Raw genomic sequence first — 25,949 nt, 5'->3', positions numbered from 1 at the left:
AATGCTACGAAGCACCGCATCATAAAAATTAAAATGACAATTTACAACCTGTATATTTTTGATAGGAACGGAACATGTTTACATTATGGAGAATGGAACAGGAAAAAACAATCGGGCATGTCAAAAGATGAAGTAAACATCTAATCAGTTTGTTTGTTAACTGAATAATGAGCATAAAAATAACAAGTGTACTAGTGCTCGGATAAGCGCAGTATATTTCCTCACGCCCCATTTGCTTTGAATTTCTCATTATGCCTATTACGAGATCAAAATTGTTCAACGGAAATTTGTTGAAAACCAGATTAATTTTAAGGCCAGCCCAACTTATACCATGAAATGAATCGTGAAATTAGAATGTATAAATATTGGAATGAATACCTCTCCTGCAGGGGGCTATAATGCATACGGCAGTTTTGTATTACATTGCACTATAGTCATTCAACCAATTTCTTTAATCTCAGAAATATTAGAATTGGCATTATCCTGTTATTTGGTCCGCGGACCAGAAACTTTCCGGTCTTATTTTCTTGTATTAATGTAACTTTCTTGAAATTATATATCGGTGTTTCTCACCGTATTGGGGTCAAAAAGTAGTCCATCCTAAAGAGTAGTTCCTATAGTGTTGCAAAAAAGTCCCTTCCTCAGGTCACTATAGTCTGTATCAAAAGACTAATGCTATTTATTCCGTACAGTGTTGAAAAAAATAGTCCCTAACCTCAGGTGACTATAGTCTGTATCAATAGACTAATGCTATTTATTCCGTAAAGTAACCGAATATAAAAACTATTTACATGTCAGTTAGAAGTCCAAAATTACTTCCCAGCAAATGAACAACGAAATATTCAAGTTTTAAAGGAACAGTTCCAGCACAAAATTAGTAAAGTCTTTATTCCGAGATACTGTTTACGCACACACACAAAAAAGTCAATATACTCGTATCGGTTATTTGTGACATTAAATGCATACAGATTGTATTTCTTTTTGTCAAACAGACGGAATAAATCGCGAAAATGTTTATATCCGCTCTCATCCCTGCACAAATTTGTCAGATAAGCCCACTTTAGAAATATATCTGGATTAAATTCATTGACATACACGAATGCAGCTAATAATAAACGATCAAAATGTTTAACACCTATCTACCAAAACAGTCATCTAATTAGCTTTGGCCACTTTTTAGCATCTCCAATAATGTCTTGTATTATCATCCATTGTGTGTAAATTTTTCTTCTTCCATAGCTAACGGTCAATTGAAACTTGCAATCAAAATCAAGGCATATTAACATCTCTGTGAACTATGTTAATGGGTTCATTCAAAGTACATGGTTATCTTTTGATCTGAACGTAAAATTATGGGTAAACATTGTCTGCAGAATGCCTGACCTGTCTATATATACTCCTGGTATTTGGTCCACGGACCAAATAAATTCTTCGTCGCTATATATACTCCTGGTATTTGGTCCGCATCTGAAAACTTCTATATTAACGAATTATTTTAAGAATGTCACCCCCCAAAAGACTACCAAGCCCCATTTTCTGAAAATATGCTCCCCCAAAGAAAACCCTTTTCCCGGGGATACTTCCCCTTATAAGGCATTAGAATGAATCTATTGGAAAACAATTTCGTCTCTCTATATATACTCCTGGTATTTGGTCCGCGGACCAAATAAATTCCTCGTCGCTATATATACTCCTGGTATTTGGTCCGCATCTAAAAACTTCTTTTTTAACGAATTATTTTAAGAATGTGACCCCCAAAAGACTGCCAAGCCCCATTTTCTGAAAATATGATCCCCGAAAGAAAACCCTTTTCCCGGGGATACTTCCCCTTAAAAGGCATTAGAATGAATCTATTGGAAAACAATTTCGTCTCTCTATATATACTCCTGGTATTTGGTCCGCGGACCAAATAAATTCTCTGTCGCTATATATACTCCTGGTATTTGGTCCGCACCTGAAAACTTCTATATAAACGAATTATTTTAAAAATGTCGCCCCCAAAAGACTACCAAGCCCGTTTTTCTGAAAATATGATCCCCCAAAGAAAACCCCTTTCCCGGGGATACTTCCCCTTAAAAGGCATTAGAATGAATCTATTGGAAAACATTTTCGTCTCTATATATATACTCCTGGTATTTGGTCCGCACATGTATAATTTATTATGTGTATTCCTACGCGACCTTACATGACCTCAACAGTGAATGGCGGATGGATACACAATGATTTTTTTAGAATGGGGGATGGATACACTATGATTTTTTTACAAAGCCGAAGCTAAACATATCATTTAAATGTTGTGGATTTATTTGGTCCGCGGACCAAATAACAGGATAATGCCTTAGAATTTATTTATACATAGCTCTCAACTCAAGTGGTAAAACAGATTCAACAATTTATCAGGTCCCAGAAAAGTCACAAATTAGCTATATAGCTAAATCTAGCTAGGTACCTCTAGCTATATATAGCTAGAAGTAGCTATAAAACCAATACCAATAATGCAAAATATGTGAAAACAAGATGCAAAATGGTCATAATTACGTCCAAAAGGTTTATAAGATGAAAGACAATAACACAAATCCAAGATCTTTGTAGTCACATTTTCAATAACTGTGGCAGTATTTTGCGATAAATCATCACTGAATTTTTCTCTTGTGATAATCATCGTAGTATAAGACAAATTTATAAATGACTAATCGCAGAAATTCGCAACATGTATTGAAACTGAAACTGCATAGATCTCCATTCTTTGTGATTGTCTTCTGTCTCATAAACCATTTGAATGGGATAATAATTATTTTACATTTAATATACACATATGTTAAACAATTGTTATTGGTTTAATAGCTATTTCTAGCTATATATAGCTAGATTTAGCTATATAGCTAATTTGTGACTTTTCTGGGACCTGTTTATGAGCACACTCCATGTTATTATTGTTAAGCAGGGTTTCCACTGGGCACAATTTTTTGTTCGCCACTTAAATTTTTTAAAGAAAAAGGTGTGCGCGGCAGAGGATCAATAATGTCGAAAAAATTAGAATTAATATAATATCACTCAATTATGTTCAGTTTTTAAAATTATTTTCTACATTCCATAAATAACTCAACAAGCAGATGCATAAACATTAACATTGATCAAAGAGTTATAAAAATAAATAGATTAGCAACTTGAAAGGCATATAGAGCAAATCTTGCCAACATCCCGCAGCTGCAAACGAGATCTCGTTACCGGAAGTTCTCCATGCGCCATTTTGTATGCGAAAGAATGACACTGTCAATTAATTTATTATCACCATATGACCATGCTTTTTTGATAGTAAGAAACGTGTATTTTGTGCTTAAGACTATTTCATTTTAAACAAATGTTGTTTTAGAAGCTTACATGTATTTTACATGTAGTTTTAAAGGTACAAATTGCAACTCCATGCTCGCTTCACTGAGATAACACCGAATCACGCTCGAACGCGAGATAACAGCCAGTTGCCATTCTGTGTATTTTATACTTCTTTGCATTGATTTATCATGTAAAGATAAGTAGTCAGTTCAAAATTATATACCATTTTTTTTTCAATCTTTTTTTCATTTAATACTTTAACTATGCAATTTGCTCTTGAACCAGTCTATCCTAATATCACATTGAGTCAAAAATAGGTTTTAATCTTAATTCTCAACCATTTTCAAAACAAATCTATAAAGCTACCCCAATATGTAGTTTGCCAATTTTGAATTATCTCCCTTTAATGGTTATTTTTCACTACTAAGATGTTTCTAAAACATGAACATTTAGCTCTTTAATTTCTAACTTTTTATTTCAAAATTTATATAAGGTCATTTATCCAAAACAGCGTGTTTTATTTTATTTTATGACTTGAAAAGCTTTTCAAAAAGGCTTAAATTTCATTATATATATATCTAAATTTCTTCAACGTTTCATACATAAAATGTATAGCGAAAATACCACCTAAAGGTACAAGTAGCTCTCTATTTTGATGCCCTTGAATGGGGCCGTGTATCAATGCTATACGTTGGGCACGTAAAAGAACCAAACAAACTGCTTTAGTTCATTTGTATCTCAATTCTTCGACTGAAATTTTACGAACGCGCTAAAATACGCGACTGAAATTTACGAACGCGTAGATTTATTTAACAGTAATATTTTATGATCGCACAAATTTATCTATAATATTTTCGACTTGACTTTTCATTATTATCGATTACTATCGATTACTTCATTACTATCGATTACTTTGGTGAATTGGCTTGATATTAAAAATAACTTGTGTTTTAATATCAAGAAAATGGGTGGGGCTTTAGACGAAGTACTCAGCAAATATTTCGTTTCATTTGCTTTTGTAATAGTAGGCGGGTCTGAATTTGGCGAATCAGATTGACCGATAATCGTTCTTGCGTGGAGGAACACTCTCGTGACTCTGCGAAGTTTTAAATTGTGCCCAGAGGTGTAATTCGGTATCGACACGGTGTATTGTCTTCGTTGGTGTATTGTCTTCATGTATTGCTAAATATTGGATTATCCGTGACATGCTGTGTATAATTATTTATCGTTGATAGTCGGCACGTTTCTATTGTACTATAACGATAGTCTGCATGTTTCTATTGTACTATAACGTTGTTTCTGGTAGTAAAACAGATGTTTATTTTACGCAAATATAAAATTGTCAACTGTGGAAATTTTTTTCCGCCAATTTAATTTTTTTTTTGCCCAAAAAGGAATTGGCGAATAGCAGCGGAAACCCTGGTTAAGATATATGTCCATGATTCAGAGAAAAAAAGTTCAAACGTCATCAAATCATAGAAAGAAAGTATTGTTTTACATGAAAATTTAACAGAATATAAAACATTTATATTATTCTACAAAACCATTGTCAATTTACTCATGTATGCATTGAATTCCGGAAAGGAATTGCATGAAGAGGTCACACTTCTGGACAGTGCAGCTCCTTTATAAACACACCATTTTTTATGACAATTGTTTACATTTATTTCTTTACAAATGGCATTCTTATTTAAAGGCGCGGGGGAGAACTCCTTTAGAATATTTTAATTATCCAACTCTGTGAGACAGAAGAGTAATCAGTAAAACATGTATTGGACAGATAAGTTGTAGGTCAAGATGCTGTTCATTTACTAAAAATCTCTGTTGTTTTGTGATATACTGCTAAACCTTGAAATAATCAAATTTTTCAGTCTCAAAAAAACCCCACAAAAAAACAATGAAATATTTCTGATTACAGCATACAGATTGCTAATTACTATCAATAATTTATCAAACTTGCAATTGTGTTTTTCTCAGGATTAAATGATTATAAATAACGAGGGTTGGATACCGGTTCCCAGTGTCGGTACAGTGCAGAATAATCACTTCAGAATGTACCGGTATATACCTTTCCGTAAAGAACCGGTTCCGATTTTGATATTTCCATAAAAGTAAAAACAAAATTCTTACCAAATCTGCAGCAAAATAAAGCAGAAACATAAGCAAATATCATAATTATGCGATCTACATCGTTTACTGTGACACCGCTCCGAGAATAGTTTCATCTGCTATGTATTATTTGAAAAACTTTTTTCCCATCGTTTTAAACTACGTAAGTTAATACTTAATTGCAAAATATACGACACTATTTTGCCTTTTGTCATATTCTATCAAAACAAATGAAACAAATGATTTAACCCTTACTCTGCTAAATTTCTAAAATGGACTGGTCCATCACTCAGTTTGGACAATACTATTTATTATTTGAAGGGGTGTTCACTGAAAATTTATTGTCTGAATAGCGGACAGTGCAGACCATGATTAGCCTGCACGGATGTGCAGGCTAATCTTGGTCTGCACTGGTCGCAAAGGCAGAATAACTCACCGCCAGCAGGCTAAAGGTTAAATAAAAAGTTACGAAACTAAGCTGTAACCTACGTAAACAAGTCAATGGTTTTCGCAAACCATTGCACTTTAAAAACATTACTAGTCAATCTGGTCAAAGATTATCATGAGTGACAATGAGTCTGACTTGTTAAAAGGGTTAGTTTGATTTATTTACATTTGTATATTGCTATAGACCAGAAACTGTAAAGTTTAGAATCTAATGAAAGCGAATAAGTGTTCAGTTTAACAGTTCTAGTTAGTGCTGAGCTTTAAAAACATTACGACAGTCAGTTTAGTCCTAGATTTAAATTGCAATCTACTCTAGTTTTTTATTTTGGAAAACTCTAGTTTATAAGATCTATATGTTTTTTAGCTCACCTGTCACATAGTGACAAGGTGAGCTTTTGTGATCACCCTTCGTCCGTCGTCTGTGCGTCCGTGGCGTCCGTGCGTCTGTCCGTGCATCAACAATTTCTTGTCTGCACGATAATGGTTTCATTTATGATTTTATTTTAACCAAACTTGCACACAACTTGTATCACCATAAGATCTCGGTTCCTTTCTTGAACCGGCCAGATCCCATTATGGGTTCCAGAGTTACGGCCCCTGAAAGGGCCAAATTTAGCTATTTTGACCTTGTCTGCACAATAGCAGCTTCATTTTTGATTTGATTTTTACCAAACTTGCTCACAACTTGTATCACCATAAGATCTTGGTTCCTTTCCTGAACCGGCCAGATTCCATTATGGGTTCCAGAGTTATGGCCCCTGAAAGGGCCAAAATTAGCTATTTTGACCTTGTCTGCACAATAGCAGCTTCATTTATGATTTGATTTTTACCAAACGTGCACACAACTTGTATCACCATAAGATCTTGGTTCCTTAGTTGAACTGGCGAGATTCCATTATGGGTTCCAGAGTTATGGCCCCTGAAAGGGCCAGAATTAGCTATTTTGACCTTGTCTGCACAATAGCAGATTCATTTATGATTTTATTTTAACCAAACTTGCACACAACTTGTATCACCATAAGATCTCGGTTCCTTTCTTGAACCGGCCAGATCCCATTATGGGTTCCAGAGTTACGGCCCCTGAAAGGGCCAAATTTAGCTATTTTGACCTTGTCTGCACAATAGCAGCTTCATTTATGATTTGATTTTTACCAAACTTGCTCACAACTTGTATCACCATAAGATCTTGGTTCCTTTCCTGAACCGGCCAGATTCCATTATGGGTTCCAGAGTTTTGCCCCCGAAAGGGCCAAAATTAGCTATTTTGACCTTGTCTGCACAATAGCAGCTTCATTTATGACTTGATTTTTACCAAACGTGCACACAACTTGTATCACCATAAGATCTTGGTTCCTTAGTTGAACTGGCGAGATTCCATTATGGGTTCCAGAGTTATGGCCCCTGAAAGGGCCAGAATTAGCTATTTTGACCTTGTCTGCACAATAGCAGATTCATTTATGATTTGAATTTAATCAAACTTGCACAAAACTTGTGTCACCATAAGATCTTGATTCCTTAGTTGAACCAGCCAGATCCCTTAATGGGTTCCAAAGTTATGGCCCCTGAAAGGGCCAAAATTAGCTATTTTGACCTTGTCTGCACAATAGCAGCTTCATTTATGATTCGATTTTAACCAAACTTGCACACAACTTGTATCACCACAAGATCTCGTTTCCTTTCTTGAACTGGCCAGATTCCTTCATGGGTTCCAGAGTTATGGCCCCTTAAAGGTCCAAAATTGGCTGTTTTGGTTTTTGCAGCCATATAGAGACTTCATTTATGGTTTTATTTTATACAAACTTCCAAAATAACTTCAACAACAATAATTCTTGGATTCCATGACAAAACAGATCCAAGCGTAGGTTCAGACTTAACTATGGACTAATTTTATGTCAAATTACCTCCCCTTATTTCATATTAAAATGGGTATATCTCCGTAACTAATGAAGATACTGATCTGAAATTTCATTTATGTCAACATATTTATTCGGCAGATCCTTCTTTTGTTCACTTATAATAAAATTTTTTTCAATTACTTCCCTTTTACGTTACTATAAATAGCTTATTTTTAGTAACTTTTTTGTTATTGGCCATAGGGAAAAACCGAGACCACTTTTCTGTGGTACAACATGGATGGTACCTCCAATTTTTAGGTGTATTTTGACATATCTGTACCTTGTAAGAATTTTTTTTTCTTTTTGGTTAAATTTCTTCCCTTTGTTGTTACTGTCCTTTGGACTTAGATATTTTTTCTTAGGACCTTCTTGTCCTCAAGTGCAATGATAACAGGTGAGCGATATAGGGCCATCATGGCCCTCTTGTTTTTTTTACTCTTTCATAGTTCCAATACAACATTCCATTAACATACTCAAAATGTTTATTTGTCACAGCAAAATTGACTGTATAATTAGTATTAACTAGTTGAATAGGTGTATTTAATACTAAACAAATCATTGCTTACATAAAGTACTACAAAGCATGGTATCAGTATCATTAAAAATACTGTATCGTTTCGTTGGTATCGTTATCAGACCTCTTCATCCTTAACAATATCCAGTCTTATAAAATAATCCTTTTTCCTGTTTTCTGTCAGTGTATCTTAAATGAAGAAAAACACTGTTCAAATTTCATTTTCAACAAGCCTCAAACCCAAGTGAGAGCTATTTATAAATAAAATATTTACAAAAATAGACAACTTTTTTCATGAGCACAATTCTGTCATGTCTTAAATACTAAAAGAAACAGTAAGTTTATTATTTGAGTTCATCAGTCCTGAGAAAAGCAAGAATTTGATAAAAGCTTCAAATTTTGGTAAACAAATTGCAATTGTTATTCATCAAAGTCCCAATCGTATTTTTCCTGGGATTAAAGAGTTTTAAATACTTCTGAAATACTTGCCATTGTAAAGTAAAGAAATCGGTCGAAAAATATTTGGGTTGAATGACTTCTGTACAATGTAGTACCACTTGCGGGCTATTTCACTATTCGTATGGGAGAGCTGTACAAATGGCCTGAGAGGCTATTCAGACAGGGCCATAAGAATAGCCACTTCCATGAATATTTGTGACAAGCGAAAGAATAAGTATGTAGAATAAGTATGCTTTCTGAGACATTTTCTGTCTCATAAAAATCATAAACATTAGACATCTTAAGTCCAAGTTGCAGATAATGCTCTGCTTAATTTTATAATTATTAAATTATAAATGCGTCCATATTAAAAATGAAAAGGTGTAAAAAGATTATTATTTTGTATTATATACATGTAATGTTGCATTGTTTCATTTTTAATTCCAGGAGTTCAAACTGATGTATGGAATGTTGTTTTCAGTGAAGTCATTTGTTAGCAGGATAAGTCCAACAGATATGTATCCTTTGTTAAACTTTTTAATTTCTGACTATATTTCTACTCAACTTAGCTCAGTAGGGAGAGCCTTGGTCTACGGATCGCGGGATGGCGAGTTCAATCCCCAGGCGGGGCGTATGTTCTCCGTGACGATTTTATAAAAGAGATTGTGTCTGAAATCATTCGTCCTCCACCTCTGATAATTCATGTGGGGAAGTTGGCAGTTACTTGCAGAGAACAGGTTTGTACTGGTACAGAATCCAGGAACACTGGTTAAGTTAACTGCCCGCCGTTACATGACTGAAATACTGTTGAAAAACGGTCTTAAACCCATGACAAACAAACATATTATAAACAAAGGCATTATCAGATGTTAACAAAACTATGTCAACCAGAGATACCTTGCTGTAGATTCAAAAATATTTTTCTTTTTGCTTTTTAGCTCACCTGTCACATAGTGACAAGGTGAGCTTTTGTGATCACGCAGCGTCCGTCGTCCGTGCGTGCGTGTCCGTCCGTCCGTGCGTAAACTTTTCCTTGTGACATCTCTAGAGGTCACATTTTTTGTGGGATCTTTATGAAAGTTGGTCAGAATGTTCATCTTGATGATATCTAGGTCAAGTTCGAAACTGGGTCACGTGCCGTCAAAAACTAGGTCAGTAGGTCTAAAAATAGAAAAACCTTGTGACCTCTCTAGAGGCCATATATTTCACAAGATCTTCATGAAAATTGATTAGAATGTTCACCTTGATGATATCTAGGTCAGGTTCGAAACTTGGTCACGTGCCTTCAAAAACTAGGTCAGTAGGTCTAAAAATAGAAAAACCTTGTGACCTCTCTAGAGGCCATATATTTCACAAGATTTTCATTAAAATTAGTCAGAATGTTCACCTTGATGATCTCTAGGTCAATTTCGAAAGTGGGTCACGTGCCTTCAAAAACTAGGTCAGTAGGTCAAATAATAGAAAAACCTTGTGACCTCTCTAAAGGCCATATTTTTCATGGGATCTGTATGAAAGTTGGTCTGAATGTTCATCTTGATGATATCTAGGTCAAGTTCGAAACTGGGTCACGTGCCTTCAAAAACTAGGTCAGTAGGTCTAAAAATAGAAAAACCTTGTGACCTCTATAGAGGCCATATATTTCATGAGATCTTCATGAAAATTGGTCAGAATGTTCACCTTGATGATATCTAGGTCAAGTTCGATAGTGGGTCACGTGCCTTCAAAAACTAGGTCAGTAGGACAAATAATAAAAAAACCTTGGGACCTCTCTAGAGGCTATATTTTTCATGGGATCTGTATGAAAGTTGGTCTGAATGTTCATCTTGATGATATCTAGTTCAAGTTCGAAAGAGGGTCACGTGCCATCAAAAACTAGGTCAGTAGGTCAAATAATAGAAAAACCTTGTGACCTCTCTAAAGGCCATATTTTTTATGGGATCTGTATGAAAGTTGGTCTGAATGTTCATCTTGATGATATCTAGTTAAAATTTGAAACAGGGTCATGTGCAGTCAAAAACTAGGTCAGTAGGTCTAAAAATAGAAAAACCTTGTGACATCTCTAGAGGCCATATTTGTGAATGGATCTTCATGAAAATTGGTCAGAATGTTCATCTTGATGATATCTAGGTCAAGTTCGAAAGTGGGTCACGTGCCTTCAAAAAGTAGGTCAGTAGGTCAAATAATGAAAAAACGTGACCTCTCTAGAGGCCATATTTTTCATGGGATCTGTATGAAAGTTGGTCTGAATGTTTATCAACTGGGTCATGTGGGAAAAGGTGAGCGATTCAGGACCATCATGGTCCTCTTGTTTAAAATCATCATTGTGCTAGCAATCATGTGTGGAAGACTGAAGTTCCTTGTTAACACCAATTTACAATAGTCATTGCTTGTCACTCTGTGGACGGACTGTCAGGGTAGGTAACTAGAGGTACATCGTATTACACAAGGGCAATTACTCTTAGAATATTTTATGAAATATGCCCTCTTTTAATAATTTCAGTATTGGTGCGCTTTCCTTTATCTGTTACAGTTACATTTTAATCATGTTACATATATTTACCCTTAACATACTGACAGTAAAGATGGATTCCTGAACTTCAAGACGAACAAATACAAGCTCCATTTATATGAGACAGCCAGTGGTTTAAAGATTGTGATTAACACAGACCTAGGTGTTGGCAGTATCACGGATGTTTTACATGATATATATAAAAATGTAAGTTTCACACAAGCTTTATATTTTCCAGTTAAGATTCAAAATGAAAGAGTTTGATTGGTGATGTAATCTCCCAGTGTGCTGTTTAAAATTTATTAGTACACCAGTCCTGAACCAAAGGATTCCGACTGGCCTATTATAATTATAGGTAGATTATCTGGCATTGAAGTCCATTCTCTGTCATAAACATATGTAGCTCACAAGCCACATGTTCAGGATGAGCTGTTTGTAAAGGTTCATCATCTTGCATCAATGTTTTAACTATAACATCTCTGAAATAACTGGTCAGAATTTATATATAATACACTAAAACCTAGTTTGTCACATCCTAGCTGGAGCCTTTTTCATCTTTTTATGTCTCTCCCATAGGTGGGGGAGACATATTTTTTTTGCCTTCGCCATCTGTCTGTCCGCATTAAGCTTGTCCGGCTTTCACAAGTCAAACTGCTGACCAGATTTAACTTCACAGGAGTGATCTGAGTACCAAGCCTAGTTGTGCATATCGCTGACAATTTTCACTTCACTGCACAAAATGGCTGCCAGACCTAAAGATAGAAAAATCTTGCCCAGCTTTCACAGGTCAGGCTGCTGGCTAGATTTTGACGAAACTTCACAAGAGTGATCAGTGCCAACCCTAGTTGTGCATATCTTTAGCATGTCTGCTTCACTGCACACAATGGCCACCAGAGCTAAAAATAGAAAAATCTTGTCCAGCTTCCACAGGTCAAACTGCAGGACAGATTTTGACGAAACTTCACAGGAGTGATTAGTACTAAGCCTAGTTGTTCATATTGCTGACACACATTCCGCTTCACTGCACAAAATGGCTGCCAGAGCTAAAGGTATACTTAGGGGGGGACATATGTTTTTGTAACAAAAGCACCTAGTTTTTAGCTCGACTTTTCGAAGAAAAAGTAGAGCTATTGCACTCGCCCCGGCGTCGGTGTCGCCGTTGGTTAAAGTTTTTGATAAAGTCAAATATCTGTTACTATCAAAGCTATTGACTTGAAACTTAAAATACTTATTTACTATCAAAGTCTACACCAGGAGAAACAATCCCCATAACCCTGATTTAAATTTTGACAGAATTATGCCTCTTTTTAACTTAGAATTTTTGGTTAAAGTTTTTGATAAAGTCAAATATCTCTGTTACTATCAGAGCTATTGACTTGAAACTTAAAATAGTTATTTACTATCAAAGTCTGCACCAGGAGAAACAATCCCCATAACTCTGTTTGAATTTTGACAGAATTATGACCCTTTTTAACTTAGATTTTTTGTTAAAATGTTTGATAAAGTCAAATATCACTGTTACTATCAAAGCTATTGACTTGAAACTTAGAATACTTAGTTACCATCATAGTCTACACCAGGAGAAATAAACCCCATAACTCTGATTTGAATTTTGACAGAATTATGCCCCTTTTTAACTTAGAATTTTTTGTTGTTAAAATTTTTTGATCAAGTCAAATATCTCTGTTACTGTTAAAGCTATTGACTTGAAACTTAAAATAGTTATTTACCAACAAAGTCTACACCAGGAGAAACAATCCTCATTACTCTGATTGAAATTTGACAGAGTTATGTCCCATTTTAACTTGGAATTTTTTTTATTGGCAAAGCTCTAATTCAGAGTCAAGCACTGAGAAAATTTAAGTGCGCTGTCTTACGGACAGCTCTTGTTAATGGTTCCATCTGAATGCATTTCAAACTAAATAGAAAATTGCTTCTTTGATGAACCTCCTGACAGATATTCAGTTGAGTTGTACTGTAGCCAAAAGGTTGGTAGTTCTGCTAAAGTGCTGGCTCATGCCGGAAAAAAATGCTGTAAAAATACTGGTCAGAATTGCACTAGAGGTAGTCTGTATCATCTTAGCCTACACCTCTCTCAGGTTCCACTTGACTGAACTATGGTGCCACCCACAGAGCTAATAAAAAATGACAAAGACATATGAAACTTCTCATAAACTGCTTGATTGATGTTACCTAACTTGGTCTGTAGCATCCTTATATCTATAGACATTTCTTAGGAAGCCAACCCGCATAGATCAGTAGGGAGAGCATTGGTCTACAGATCGCGGGGTCGCGAGTTTGATCCCCGGGCGTGGCATATGTTCTCTGTGACAATTTGATAAAAGACTTTGTGTCTGACCTCATTCGTCCTCCAGCTCTGATAATTAATGTGGCAAAGTTGACAGTTACTTGCGGAAAACAGGTTTGTACTGGTACATAATCCAAGAACACTGGTAAGGTTAACTGCCTGCCATTACATAACTGAAACACTGTTGAAAAACGGCGTTTAACCCAAAACAAACAAACAAAATTTCTTAGGAAAGGGAAGAACACAGGAATACCAACCAATTTAGTCCTCCAATTCTGATTCTTGTAAGGAAGTTGGCAGTTACTTATGGAGAATGTGTTTGTACTGGTACCAAATCCAGGAACACTGGTTATGTTAACTGCCAGCTGTTACATAATTGAAATACTCTAGAAAAAAAGCTTTAAACTCCAAACAAACTAACCTCTTGTTGTAAGTGTAATGCCAGTTAAGACAAACTTGTCTGTGACAATTCAGTTAAGAAGTACAATTTTAAATCTCCACCTCAGAGTTACAACTTCTGTTGAGAATTTGTCATTAATTTTTGGAGAACAAATTTTTATTTTTATGAATTTCAGGGGCACTTTGCTGTTTCTAAATTATGCTTTATTTTATATACTCAAGAGATCTTTAAAGGCACTGGCCTCCAGATTGTTTGACAACAACAAAAAGGATATTTTAGATATCTGGAAATTAATGCTATATTTCTTAGCAATGCTTTGAAACTTAATTACTGATAGAACGATTTACTTACGGAAACACATGAAAATTTGTTGTTTTTACTACTTTTTATGATGAAAAGAGAAAAGTGATTGTAACACTTTACTCGAGGTAAACTGCCTGGACTATGAATATTTACAAATGTTTGAATGTTTGTTTATTCTAACAATTCTTTTTTATTATGGTAAAATAAGAGGTAGTTTAACAGTGCTAAGTACAATGCTGAATTTAACTGGAAATATACACAACAGTAATACTCTATATTTGGACTGGGCATTTGCCTTATCCATATAAGTGTTATTACTGCTGTGTACTTGTCCAGTAAAATTCAGTATTGTACTCAACAGAGTTAAATAACCTTGAATGACTGTAATATTTTTGAAGAATTATATTGCATATATACACTTGTATATTACTATATAAAATGTGAAAACATCTTTGTTTCCTTGTTTTCAGATATATGTAGAATATGTGGTGAGGAATCCTGTATGTGACTTGAGTCAGCCGATTGAGAGCGAAATTTTTAAAACGAAACTAGATGAATACATTCGTGCATTAAGTATATTTGCTACAAGAGTGTCGTAGTTGAACCAGTCAGTAACATTTTGGGAACATATGTGTAAAAAGAAATTCAGAAAAGTTATAGAAAAGGAAAGCCTTAAAAGTGATTAAATGAGTGGACTGTAATTTACTAAAAGCGTTCAGAATATGATTTCAGTGCCAAGGAGTAAATGGAACAATCTGAGTGTGAAAGTGACTTCTATTGCTGACAAGTTATTAGGCTTTGACCATATGATTGTAGTTTTTTAGCTCACCTGAGCTATTGTGATCATGCTGTGTCCGTCTAGTCATCCATCCGTCTTCAACAGTTGTGTTTAAACAACATCTCTTCCACTCCTCCAAAACCACTGAAAGGATTTTGATGAAGTTGGCGTGGATGTTCCTTTGATGGTCCTCTACCAAAGTTGTTCAAACAGTTCCGCCTGGTTGATATAAGGGGCGCTAGAGCAAATTTTGGTAGAAAAATCTTCAAACAACATCTCCTAAACCGATGGTCCAATTTCGAAATAATTTCACACAAATGGTCCTTATGTCATTCTCTACCAGGATTGTTCAAAATATACCTATTGTCTGCCAGGGGGCATGGTCACTTTTCCCAGTATGTATATAGTGAAAATTTGAAAAATCCTCTCATGTGAGACTGCTGGACTGATTTTAAGATAATTTTACACAAATGGTCCTTGTGTGACCCTTTATGAAGATTGTTCAAATTATTACAATTGATTAAAATACATGGCTGCATGGGGGCGTGGTCACTTTCCCTATATGTTAATAATAATATAGTAAAAAACCTTGTATAAAACTGGTAGCCCAATATTAAAATAGTATCACACAAATGGTCCTTGTAGCAACCACAACTGATTTTTCTAAGTAGCTTAACCAGTGTTATAATAACATATTCATATTCTGTTTAATTAAATAAACAGAACTCTTTTTCTTAATTTTTGAAATGTCTTTAAAAATAAAAAAAGTTAATATGAAGATTTGAAATTTCTTAAATTGTCATTTTTTCGGGATTTTTTCCTCTATATAAATAATAAGGAACAGATTCATAGTCCCGGACCGTTAAAACTCTGAAGTTTACATTAATATTTGGTCTTTCACTCATTTTAAAAGATAATTAGCTGAAATTCATACTCTCACTGTTTTTTCACAAGACATCATGTATAGGAAGGTCCTGTCACGTGATCATCTATCGTCACGTGACATCAGTCCACCCTGATGAAGGTTCCAAGATGGAGCCGAAAGCTAGGCAAAGCTCAACAAAAAGTCTCAGATATGTAACTATCATCACTTATCTACAAATGGCTGAGACAGGAATCAATCTACATTCCAAATCATGTATAGGACAAGGAATGTAAAACAAACAATATTAAAATTAAATCTATCATTTTAATAAAGAAATTAAATGTATTATTTTAATAAAGAAAATATTTCAATATGAAATAAAGTTTGACATTTCAATATGAAGTAATGTGTGACATTTCAATATGAAATAATGATGACATTTCAGTTTGAAATAAAGTCAAGAAATTCAAGACTTGTACAGTAGCATTAACAATAATCTTGAAACTGGTACACATAATGAATAAATGGTTTAGCATGAATACCATTGTAATCTGACTATAAGATATATCACAGACTAGTAAAATTAAAAAAAGCATGGTATGAAATTTGCTGTAAACATCAGTAATATCATTATGCTCCTTGACATACCACTGGCGACCTGAACTGATACAGTCTGGAATGAATTGTGTGCACAACACAAACTGTTTATTCACAACTTGTCGGTCATCCCTGGATGGCCATTGATAGTACCCATATTTTCTGAAAGGTGCCATGAACTTTACAATTATTGTAGTGTCATCCACAAGTTTTTCTACTACACCAGGATACCAATTGTCTTGATAAGCTATAGCAACATACTCATTGACACACAACTGTTCATCTACCACAAAATAATTTTTTTGCTTTTTGTTATCTTTTCTTTCATCTGTGTTGACTTTGTGTTTCTTTCCTTTGCTTTCCTGTCATATTTTCATGTATTTCAGTGAGCACATTTTTTTCATGTTCACGATGTTTCTGTCTTAATATTTTCTCCCCCTTTACGCTCTGATGTCAGAAGGTCTGTTTTTTGCGAACTGTCACTAATCCACCTCATTGTGTTTGCACCATGCAAGTAGTGAACATCATTTTCATTTCCCCCGTAATCTCTCAACATTGTATCTCGCCATTCATCCAGTAACTGATCTGCACGCTTTTCATTGGATGCCCTATCACTCATAGTAAATGCAAGTTTTTGAATAGTCCCAACTAAATAATCTAGGTTTTGCTTAGTTGCACACAATTCATTTAGTTGTTGTTCTGTGACTTTTTGAATGATGTCGGCTGTTTCTCACGTTACACGAGTGAATCCCAAACTGATGTTGTCACCGGAGGCAAGTGTTACCGCTGTATCAACAACTTTTAGCTTGACTATTTGAAGAATAGGGGAGCTATCCTACTCGCCCCGGCATCTGCGTGAGCGGGAGCGTCACACAAATGTTAAAGTTTGCGTACCACCCCAAATATTTTCAAAGTCCATTGAGATATTACTTTGATATTTTGCATACTTGTTTACCATCATGGCCCCAGTCTGTAAAAGGAGGAGGCAACTCTATCGAGCATTTTGACTGAATTATGGCCCCTTTTCGACTTAGAATATGCTTATTGTAATGTTAAAATTTTACTCATAGCTTATATTATACTATCAAGCACTGAGAATAGTCGAGCACGCTGTCCACTGACAGCTCTTGTTTGTTTTCTTCTTCTTGTTCCTCTTATTGTTCCAGCCCGCCCGCTTAGCTCAGTAGGTAAGAGCGTTGGTCTACGGATCGCGGGGTCGCGAGTTTGATCCTCGGGCGGGGCACAATGTTCTCCGTGACTAATTGATAAACGACATTGTGTCTGAAATCATTAGTCCTCCACCTCTGATTCATGTGGGGAAGTTGGCAGTTACTTGCGGAGAACAGGTTTGTACTGGTACAGAATCCAGGAACACTGGTTGGGTGAACTGCCCGCTGTTACATGACTGAAATACTGTTGAAAAACAGCGTTAAACCCAAAACAAACAAACAAAATCTTGTTGTTCCATCACGACCAAGTCCCCAGTTTGTGGCCTTTTCCATTTTATCAGCAGTGTAAGCCTTCACTAAATTACGTCCCTCATTGACTATAGTTTGTGATGTTGTAGCGTTTGGTCATTCATCTTTTGTAAATTCTTTTCCAAATATGTGCTTTGAAACAACGTACCTGAAGAACAGAAGACATTTTTTCTACCGCAACCTCAAGACCTGCCAACTGCATTTTGCACAAATGAATATTGTCAAAGTAAACATGTTCATTTTTGGTCTGAATATTCAAATTTTCTAATTCATTAATTTCCTCCTCAAGTTCAATAATAGTGCTTTCCTTTTCGGCAAGCTGAAGTTTGATTTTTTTATTCTTTTTAATTTCTTCCTCTAAAATACTGCTGCACTCGCAACTATCAAGAGCCTGTGTGTGTAACTGGTTCACTTCTCCTCTTAAATAACTGTTCGCTTTTTGAAGTGCAACTTTCTTTTTCCTCTCTGCCTCGCATTTTCAGTCAGAGTTTCTACTTTTTTTTTCAGATCCGCATATTCTTGTTGAAAATTGATGAAATCTAATTTATAATGCTTTTGTATTTTGATAATCTTATCTTGTTTAATTATCTTTCTGTGTGCATCTCTTAGTGCGTGTAAATTCTTCCTTGCCGTTTCATTGCGTTTATTCATGTTTATCACAGAATAGTGTCCCTTAGCACTGGTAACATTTTCTAATTCAGATTTTTTTCCTGACACTTTATTTGAGGGTTGGACTAGTTTACGCTTTTGTACTCTAACTTTGTATGTCAGCAGATTTAGGTTTTTAACATCAGTCTCATTTTCTGTCTGAACTTAATTCTTTTGAAAGTTTTGAAAGGGGACTTTTAACTGATACTACAACATGGGTTGACATAATTTCTTCCTGGCTTATTTAAGTTCCATTTTCATGCCCAGTTTGTTCTGGAATACCACCTATTTTTTTGTTGATTCTTTGGACTGGTGCACAAATTTGCTTTGCTAGCAGCTCTTTCACATTTTTCACACCTTTCACTTTCTTTTTTGAGGTGAGTTTTTTTTTTCTGATCTTTAACAGTATCGAGTTTACTTGTCAATGCCGACAGATTTACCACTGATGCAAAATTTTTGTCAATTTGCGACAACAGTTCCAGTAATTTCTGAAGAGACCAGTCCCTCTCGTTAGCAGATTTTTCAAGTTCCAACACTAATCCATTTGTTACTAACCCTAAAGGTGGTGCTTAACCTTTGTCTAAAGATGTTTCAGATATTCCAGCAGCCTGGCAAAATGGCCCAAGGCCGGTCATGACTCCAGATGTAATTCTGAAATACAAAGTGTAAACTGCTTCAATTTAAACCGGAATCGCCTGTCCCGTCGTCCGTCCCGCAAGGCGGTCGCCTAGGGAACCCCAGTCGGGTGGCTCCTGGAGGGGAACCGGTACCCCACTGCTCAGACTGTTTATTATTTTACATTTCAAATGATTGTCTAAACAAAAATAGTACATAATAATCATTAGGCATGTACTATCTATGAACAATTTCTTTTGAACTGAAATTTTCATTTATTTCGTACACGAAGTACAAACAGGTTGAGTACAACACTCATTGTGGGACCTTCTACAAATACTGTTCAAGTTTTTTTGATTCGTTAAAAAACATGGCTGCCAGAGGGTGTGGTTACGTTTCATCAACAACTTCTTTAAACAGCATCTCCAAAGCCACTTGAATGGATTTTGATGAAACTTTACACAAATGATCTCTGGGTAGCCCTGTTTCAAAATTGTTAAAATTGTTCCGGTTCCTTGAACATCGGATCTTTTTGGTTAAAATAGGTTTCAGCTATCAGACTTTAAAAATCTTCTCAAGAGCTTTGATATTTGGAATGTGATATAAGGGTGTGACTCTCTACCGTATTTGTCCATGTTATTCCCCAATGGTCAAAAATGGCAATGCCTCTCTGTGTGACATGTACTTACTATTTTGTTTTGTTTGCTTTGGGTTTAACACGTTTTTCAACAATATTTCAGTTGCGTAATGGCGGGCAGTTAACCTAACCAGTGTTCCTGGATTCTGTATCAATACAAACCTGTTCTCCGCAAGTAACTGCCAAGTTCCCTGCTTGAATCAGAGGTGGAGATGGAATGATTTCATACACAAAGTCTTTCATCAAATTGTCATGGAGAAAATACGCCTTGCCTAGGGCTCAATCTCGCGACCCAGAGGTCTGTAGATCTGAGCTCTCCCTTTTGAGCTAAGCCTTGATATTTGGCATGTGATAGAGTTGTACTGTCTACCTTAATTGTTTTAGTTATTGCCCAAAGTTCAAAAATGTGTGTGACATGTATATAATATAGGCTAACATAGCAGAAACCTAATATATCATTTCACAAACACACTTGAAGCCTTGCACAGGTGAGCACTTTAGGGTTGATGAACCTCTTGTTTAGCTCTATTATTCAAAGAATATGTGCAGCTTTTGCATTCACCATTCATCAGCAACCTGATTTTGGTAATATTTTGTATGTAAGCTGGTATCTCAGTAACCACTTGTGGAAATTTATTCACTGTGATGAACTGAGGTGCATTGCACAGGTTCAAGTACTCTTTTTTTTTTTTTTTTTTTTTTTTTTCATTTTTACAAAATTATGCCCCTTTTGGACTTTTGTATTTTTACAGTTAACAATTCAAGTGACAAGGCTGTAGAATAGTTGAGCATTTGTGTCCTCCCATGGCTTTTGTTTTAGAATAATCTTTATTTCATGATCTCCAGTGAATAATTGAAATGTAAGAGCGAACTATATCTGGTAATTCAGGAGTGAAAAATGTCAAATGTATTTTTTACTGGTGAGGAACAAGGAAAAGACATGAAAAGTTAAGAAAATTTGTTTATTTTAAATGTAAGATGTCATATCTTACACTGGTGAACGTAAGAACTAACATTTTAACTTGAAGAAAAACTGATGAAAATTTCGTATTGTGTTCATTCAGTAAAATATCCGCTACACATTTTACAAATAAAATCGTCAGAAGCCGACAAACTAATCAACCTGTGTATTTATGTTGTAAAACGGTATCTTCTGTGCCAGTGCAAAGAAAGTAAAACTTAATGTGTTATCTGTAGATGGCCCCTATTGTTTTTTGGGGTCAGTAGGTCAAAGTTCAAGTTGACTGGCATAGATCAATAAGTGGATAAAACATAGACCTAAGGCCATCTGATTTCATGTTTTGATAGTTTGTGGTCTATGGATGACCATTGTGGTCAAAGTTTCATTAGGTCAAAGGTCAAGGTCACAGTAGCATTGATGCTGGAAACAGATTTATAAATGGTGGAAGAACGCTGAGTTCAAAGGAATCAGACTTTATAGGACGGCATAAGTTAAGTCAATGGTTCTAATGCCACAGTTGCAACACTCATGATTTTTAAAAAATACATGCTTAATTAGATCTACCTATAATAATTATATGTATTGTCTGATTTACTTTATCCAACAAGCAGAAAACTTAACCCTTACCCAGCTAAATTTCTATAATGAACTTGTCTATCTTCCAATTTGGAAGTACCATTAGCTGTTAAAAGGGGTGCTTAGCAAAAAAAATACTGACTGAATTGTGAACAGTGCAGATCATGATCAGACTGCACGGATGTGCAGGTTGATCATGATCTTCTCTGGTCACAAAGGCAGAACCAATCGTGTCTAGCATGGTAAAGGTTTAGAACCTATCATATACAGAAAAATGCATGACATAAGACAGTTTATTTTATGATTTTATGATATTTTTTTTTATCATATCTCTCACTTGCATTTTCACATGCAATTTTAGATGACAAGGCTGGTTAAATTGATTGCAATAAACTTTTACTGTTAGAATGTATTTATTACATTGATTCATACCTTTTTATGTAATGATGTTATTAACGATGTGAAATGAATTAAAAACATGTAAAACTTATTGTTGTTGTGTCTTCTATAGATTTGGTTTTTGCATAAAATCTACTTCACATTTGGAAAGCTCAGACATTTAAGCCGAAAAATAGGTCACTGAATAAAATCGTAGAAATTCCGGTCAACACCTTTTTTTTTGCCACGTTTTATGTCTGTTTCCCATGAAACGTAGTCAGAATATGTGTCAAGAAGTTAGGACTCCAGGACCAAATACTACGTCATCTAAAAGTAGATTCCTAGAATAAACTTGAATAGTGTTTCATTTGCCTCATACCTGCTATATATGAAACAATGTCAGAATGTTTGACTTTTTGAATTGTGTGTTAGTTTCAAAACCGGGTCATCTTTTGTAAGTAAATTGGTAACTATGTCAAATCATAGAAAAACGTTAATAAACTGTGTCAAATCATAGAATTAATAAACTGTGTCAAATCATAGAAAAACGTTAATAAACCATCAAATAATAGAATAGAAAAATGTTAATAAACTGTGTCAATCATAGAATTAATAAACTGTGTCAATCATAGAATTAATAAACTGTGTCAAATCATAGAATTAATAAACTGTGTCAAATCATAGAAAAACGTTAATAAACCATCAAATAATAGAAAAATGTTAATAAACTGTGTCAAATCATGGAATTAATAAACTGTGTCATATCATAGAAAAACGTTAATAAACCATCAAATAATAGAAAAACGTTAATAAACTGTGTCAAATCATGGAATTAATAAACTGTGTCATATCATAGAAAAACGTTAATAAACCATCAAATAATAGAAAAATGTTAATAAACTGTGTCAATCATAGAAAAACGTTAATAAATTGTGTCAAATCGTAGAAAAACGTCAATAACTATGTCAATTCATAGTAAAACTTTGATAACAGTTGTTCAAAACTGAGTCATCTTAGACTAAAGACCAGCCGTTTTCTGCCTGGTGCTTTCATGTATGTTGGTCAGAGTTTGTCTTAATACTATCTAGGTCAAATTTGAAACTGGGTCATTTATCTTCCACATAAATAAGGTCACGGACCGAATCCAGAAACATTTAATATTGGGGATAGGGGTGGAGGGGGGGGGGGCAGTTTAGAACGAAGGTGTTAACGGCGAGGCGCACAGCGCCTAGTGGGTGTTGGTACGGGAGGGGGCACCTCCTTTTGTAAGGGTGGAGGGGTCTTCCCATGGAAATCATTGAAATATGGGTATGAAATGGCGGCCTCTGGTACATTTTTGGGTCAAAATTTTGAGGTACGGGAGGTGTTCAGTCCTGGTAGGAGGGTCAGGTAAGTCTCCCCCTGGACATGTTGGAAATATAGGTATAACATGGTGGCATCTGGAGCCTTTTGAGGTATAGGTATGTAAACTACGGCTTCTAATTTTGAGAAAATATCATTCCTTTGCCAAAACAGTTGCGTGCAGCTTTGATTTATATTTATATAAGTTACTTCTCAGTCGACTGCGGGGTGAGAGGCACAGACCCCCTAGCCCCGGCCCCGGATCCCTATGTTAAAATATTAGAGAAACATTAATTAACATGGTGTAGGCCTATTTCCTGCTTGAGTAACATGCATTTTAATCAGAATGTTTGTCTTGTGTAATCTACGAAAAGAATTGAAAACTTGACATATGAAGACCAGCCCACAACGTAAAATCAGAAATTTAAAAAATATTAGCACTGAAAATCGTATTTTGACTGGATATTAAATGATAACTGTCACTGTAATCACAAAACCTGGTAAGGATTGATACGGGAAGTCAGCCAAGTTAAACGTCTGGGATCACAAAGGCAACGGTCACCGAGTCAAATTGTGTAATAGTGTTGGTAAAGTTACATGCTACGCTCCTAAATTTCACTATTTCTGCTTTATTGCTGCCCCTATTAGCACCAAACCTCGCATAAAGAATGACGTTGGTAAGGGACTGACGCTCTTTGGTTTAGAGCCGGGTATATCCTAAAGGTTATGATCACTGGGATCAGATTTTCTAGTAGTGTTTGTCAAAGTTTTTATGACACTTTCCTCTGTGTATTGCTTGGAAGTGGTATGTTTTAACTGTTTCAAAAAGTTATTGCCAATTATAAACAATGTCTCCATATTTGTTTGTTTGTTGTTGGATTTAACGTTACACCGACACAATCATGATAGGTCATATGGCGACTTTCCAGCTTTAATGCTGGAAGAAGACCCCAGGTGCCCCTCCGTGCATTGTTTCATCACGAGCGGGCACCTGGGTAGAAACACCGACCTTCCGCAAGCCAGCTGGATGGCTTCCTCACATGAAGAATTCAACGCCCCGAGTGAGGCTCGAACCCACATCGATGAGGGGTCTCCATATTAATCGTATACATAACTGTTGTATAAGTAATAAATAAATCTGATCTATTTGAAACAAATGGAATGTTAAAATAGTCAGATATTACCAAAGTCTGCTTTGACTACTTATAACTCAGAAACGAATATACCTTGTACCAAAGAACTTACATAATCTAAGAGGCAGGTATAACCATGGATATGACTACTTTATAATTGATAACTCATCCGCGGTGTTCATGAATGGAACTATTTTATGCAGCGTATAAACTTTTTTTGGAAACTTTGATGTTTTAGGTTTTTTATGAAGTTTACGTGTAATTCAGTTAGCAGGTAAACCGACCACAAGAATGGTCGTTGCCGTTGATGAATCCATTCCGATAGAATTCAGTACAATTGTGGAGCCACGGCTGTTGAGCCGACTACTCTTGACTGGCTGTTGAGCCGACTACTCTTACTGGCAGTTGAGCCGACTACTTTATTTGGCTGAAATAGAAAGAAAAAGATATACTGGGAATCCGCTTTTTCAAGAAGAGATACTTCAAATGGGTCGCAAGTTCGAGCTCCACAGGGTTCACTATCAAGCCTTCTCACTTGACAACAGTCACTGATTACTTTAGGAAGTGGACTCGAGAGTGGTTCGAATAAGCTTTACACTTTTATCACAATCAAGCTAAAATAAATGAGTATAAAATAACTAAACTAGATTTATCTTTATCAATCTTACCTCATGCCAGTTGTATTAACAAAAGCCTATTTTTTAGTGTTAAACCATGTCGTTTTCTTAAGCTGGCTGCAGACAGTGCAAAATGTACCAACTTCCAATCGCATGAAACGACGTTTGAATGTCAAATAGGAAGTTCTTATATAAGGCAGTTGGCAATTTGCTAAATTCGGGCCAGTCAATTAACTGAATTATTTTAACGTTTAAGCACAACCTATTTGTTAAATTCATTACATGTTATAGCTATTGTTCGACCTATGAGTGGATGAGTGGATTTGTAAATCGAGCGAGCGAGGTTTTCAAATCTCACACAGGTCTATAAACATGCACCATGCAGACCTATTCCGAGAATGATAACTGGCTTATCTACATGCTCCTTTGTTTTAAATGGTGCAGGTTGGGTTCGGATTCGTTACTAGTTTGTTTTATATATGTGTGATCAAACGCAAATATATAAAAGAAGGAACAACAGCACGTCCTAAAATTGTCGGGTACAATCATTGTAACCTGTTATATAAGGTGTTTTGAAACGTAATAGCATAAAATTAAGTCAACACACTTCGTTTATATGATGCAAACAGTGATGACTCTTCGTTGGCCGAGCGGTAACGGTATTCGTGTTATACTTTTTCTTCGGGTGTTCAATTCCCAGACCTGTACACATTTTATTTTTAAAACTGTATTTAATTTCTTCTTTTTTCAATACCATTCAACGAAGACAACCTAGTTCAAACTTGTTCATTAACTTATGTATGTCACTATGCCACTATTAACATTACCGATTTTATACGAAAACAAGAAAGAAAACAATGAATGAGAAACCAGAGAAAAATAAACTTGCACAAAAAATGTAAATTAAATGCAAATAAAATAATATATTGGACGGATGCAAGGTTCGAACCGTCCAAACTATCACTACAAAATGATAACGTATACATCCAGTCAACCTACTGCGCCATCAAGACAACTAATGATTTTACCTCGTATATTTTATATTTTAAACGAGGGTGCTACTGATTGT

The 25,949-nt window shown here is 35.5% G+C and overlaps 1 protein-coding gene across 1 annotated transcript; it reads left to right on the top strand.

Moving 5' to 3' along the window:
* Positions 1 to 21,901, top strand: LOC123555634 (trafficking protein particle complex subunit 1-like). Its single transcript, XM_045346228.2, has 4 exons — positions 1 to 132; positions 9,184 to 9,254; positions 11,314 to 11,452; positions 14,727 to 21,901. Exons 1-4 carry the CDS (start codon positions 34 to 36, stop codon positions 14,853 to 14,855), a joined length of 438 nt encoding a protein of 145 aa, XP_045202163.1. The 5' UTR covers positions 1 to 33; the 3' UTR covers positions 14,856 to 21,901.
* The last annotated feature ends 4,048 nt before the right edge of the window (positions 21,902 to 25,949 follow it).

Source organism: Mercenaria mercenaria, chromosome 7, assembly GCF_021730395.1.
Source record: "Mercenaria mercenaria strain notata chromosome 7, MADL_Memer_1, whole genome shotgun sequence".
Classification (NCBI taxonomy): domain Eukaryota; kingdom Metazoa; phylum Mollusca; class Bivalvia; order Venerida; family Veneridae; genus Mercenaria; species Mercenaria mercenaria.
Note: the sequence above shows the minus strand (reverse complement) of the source record. Positions and strands in the feature narration are given on the sequence as shown.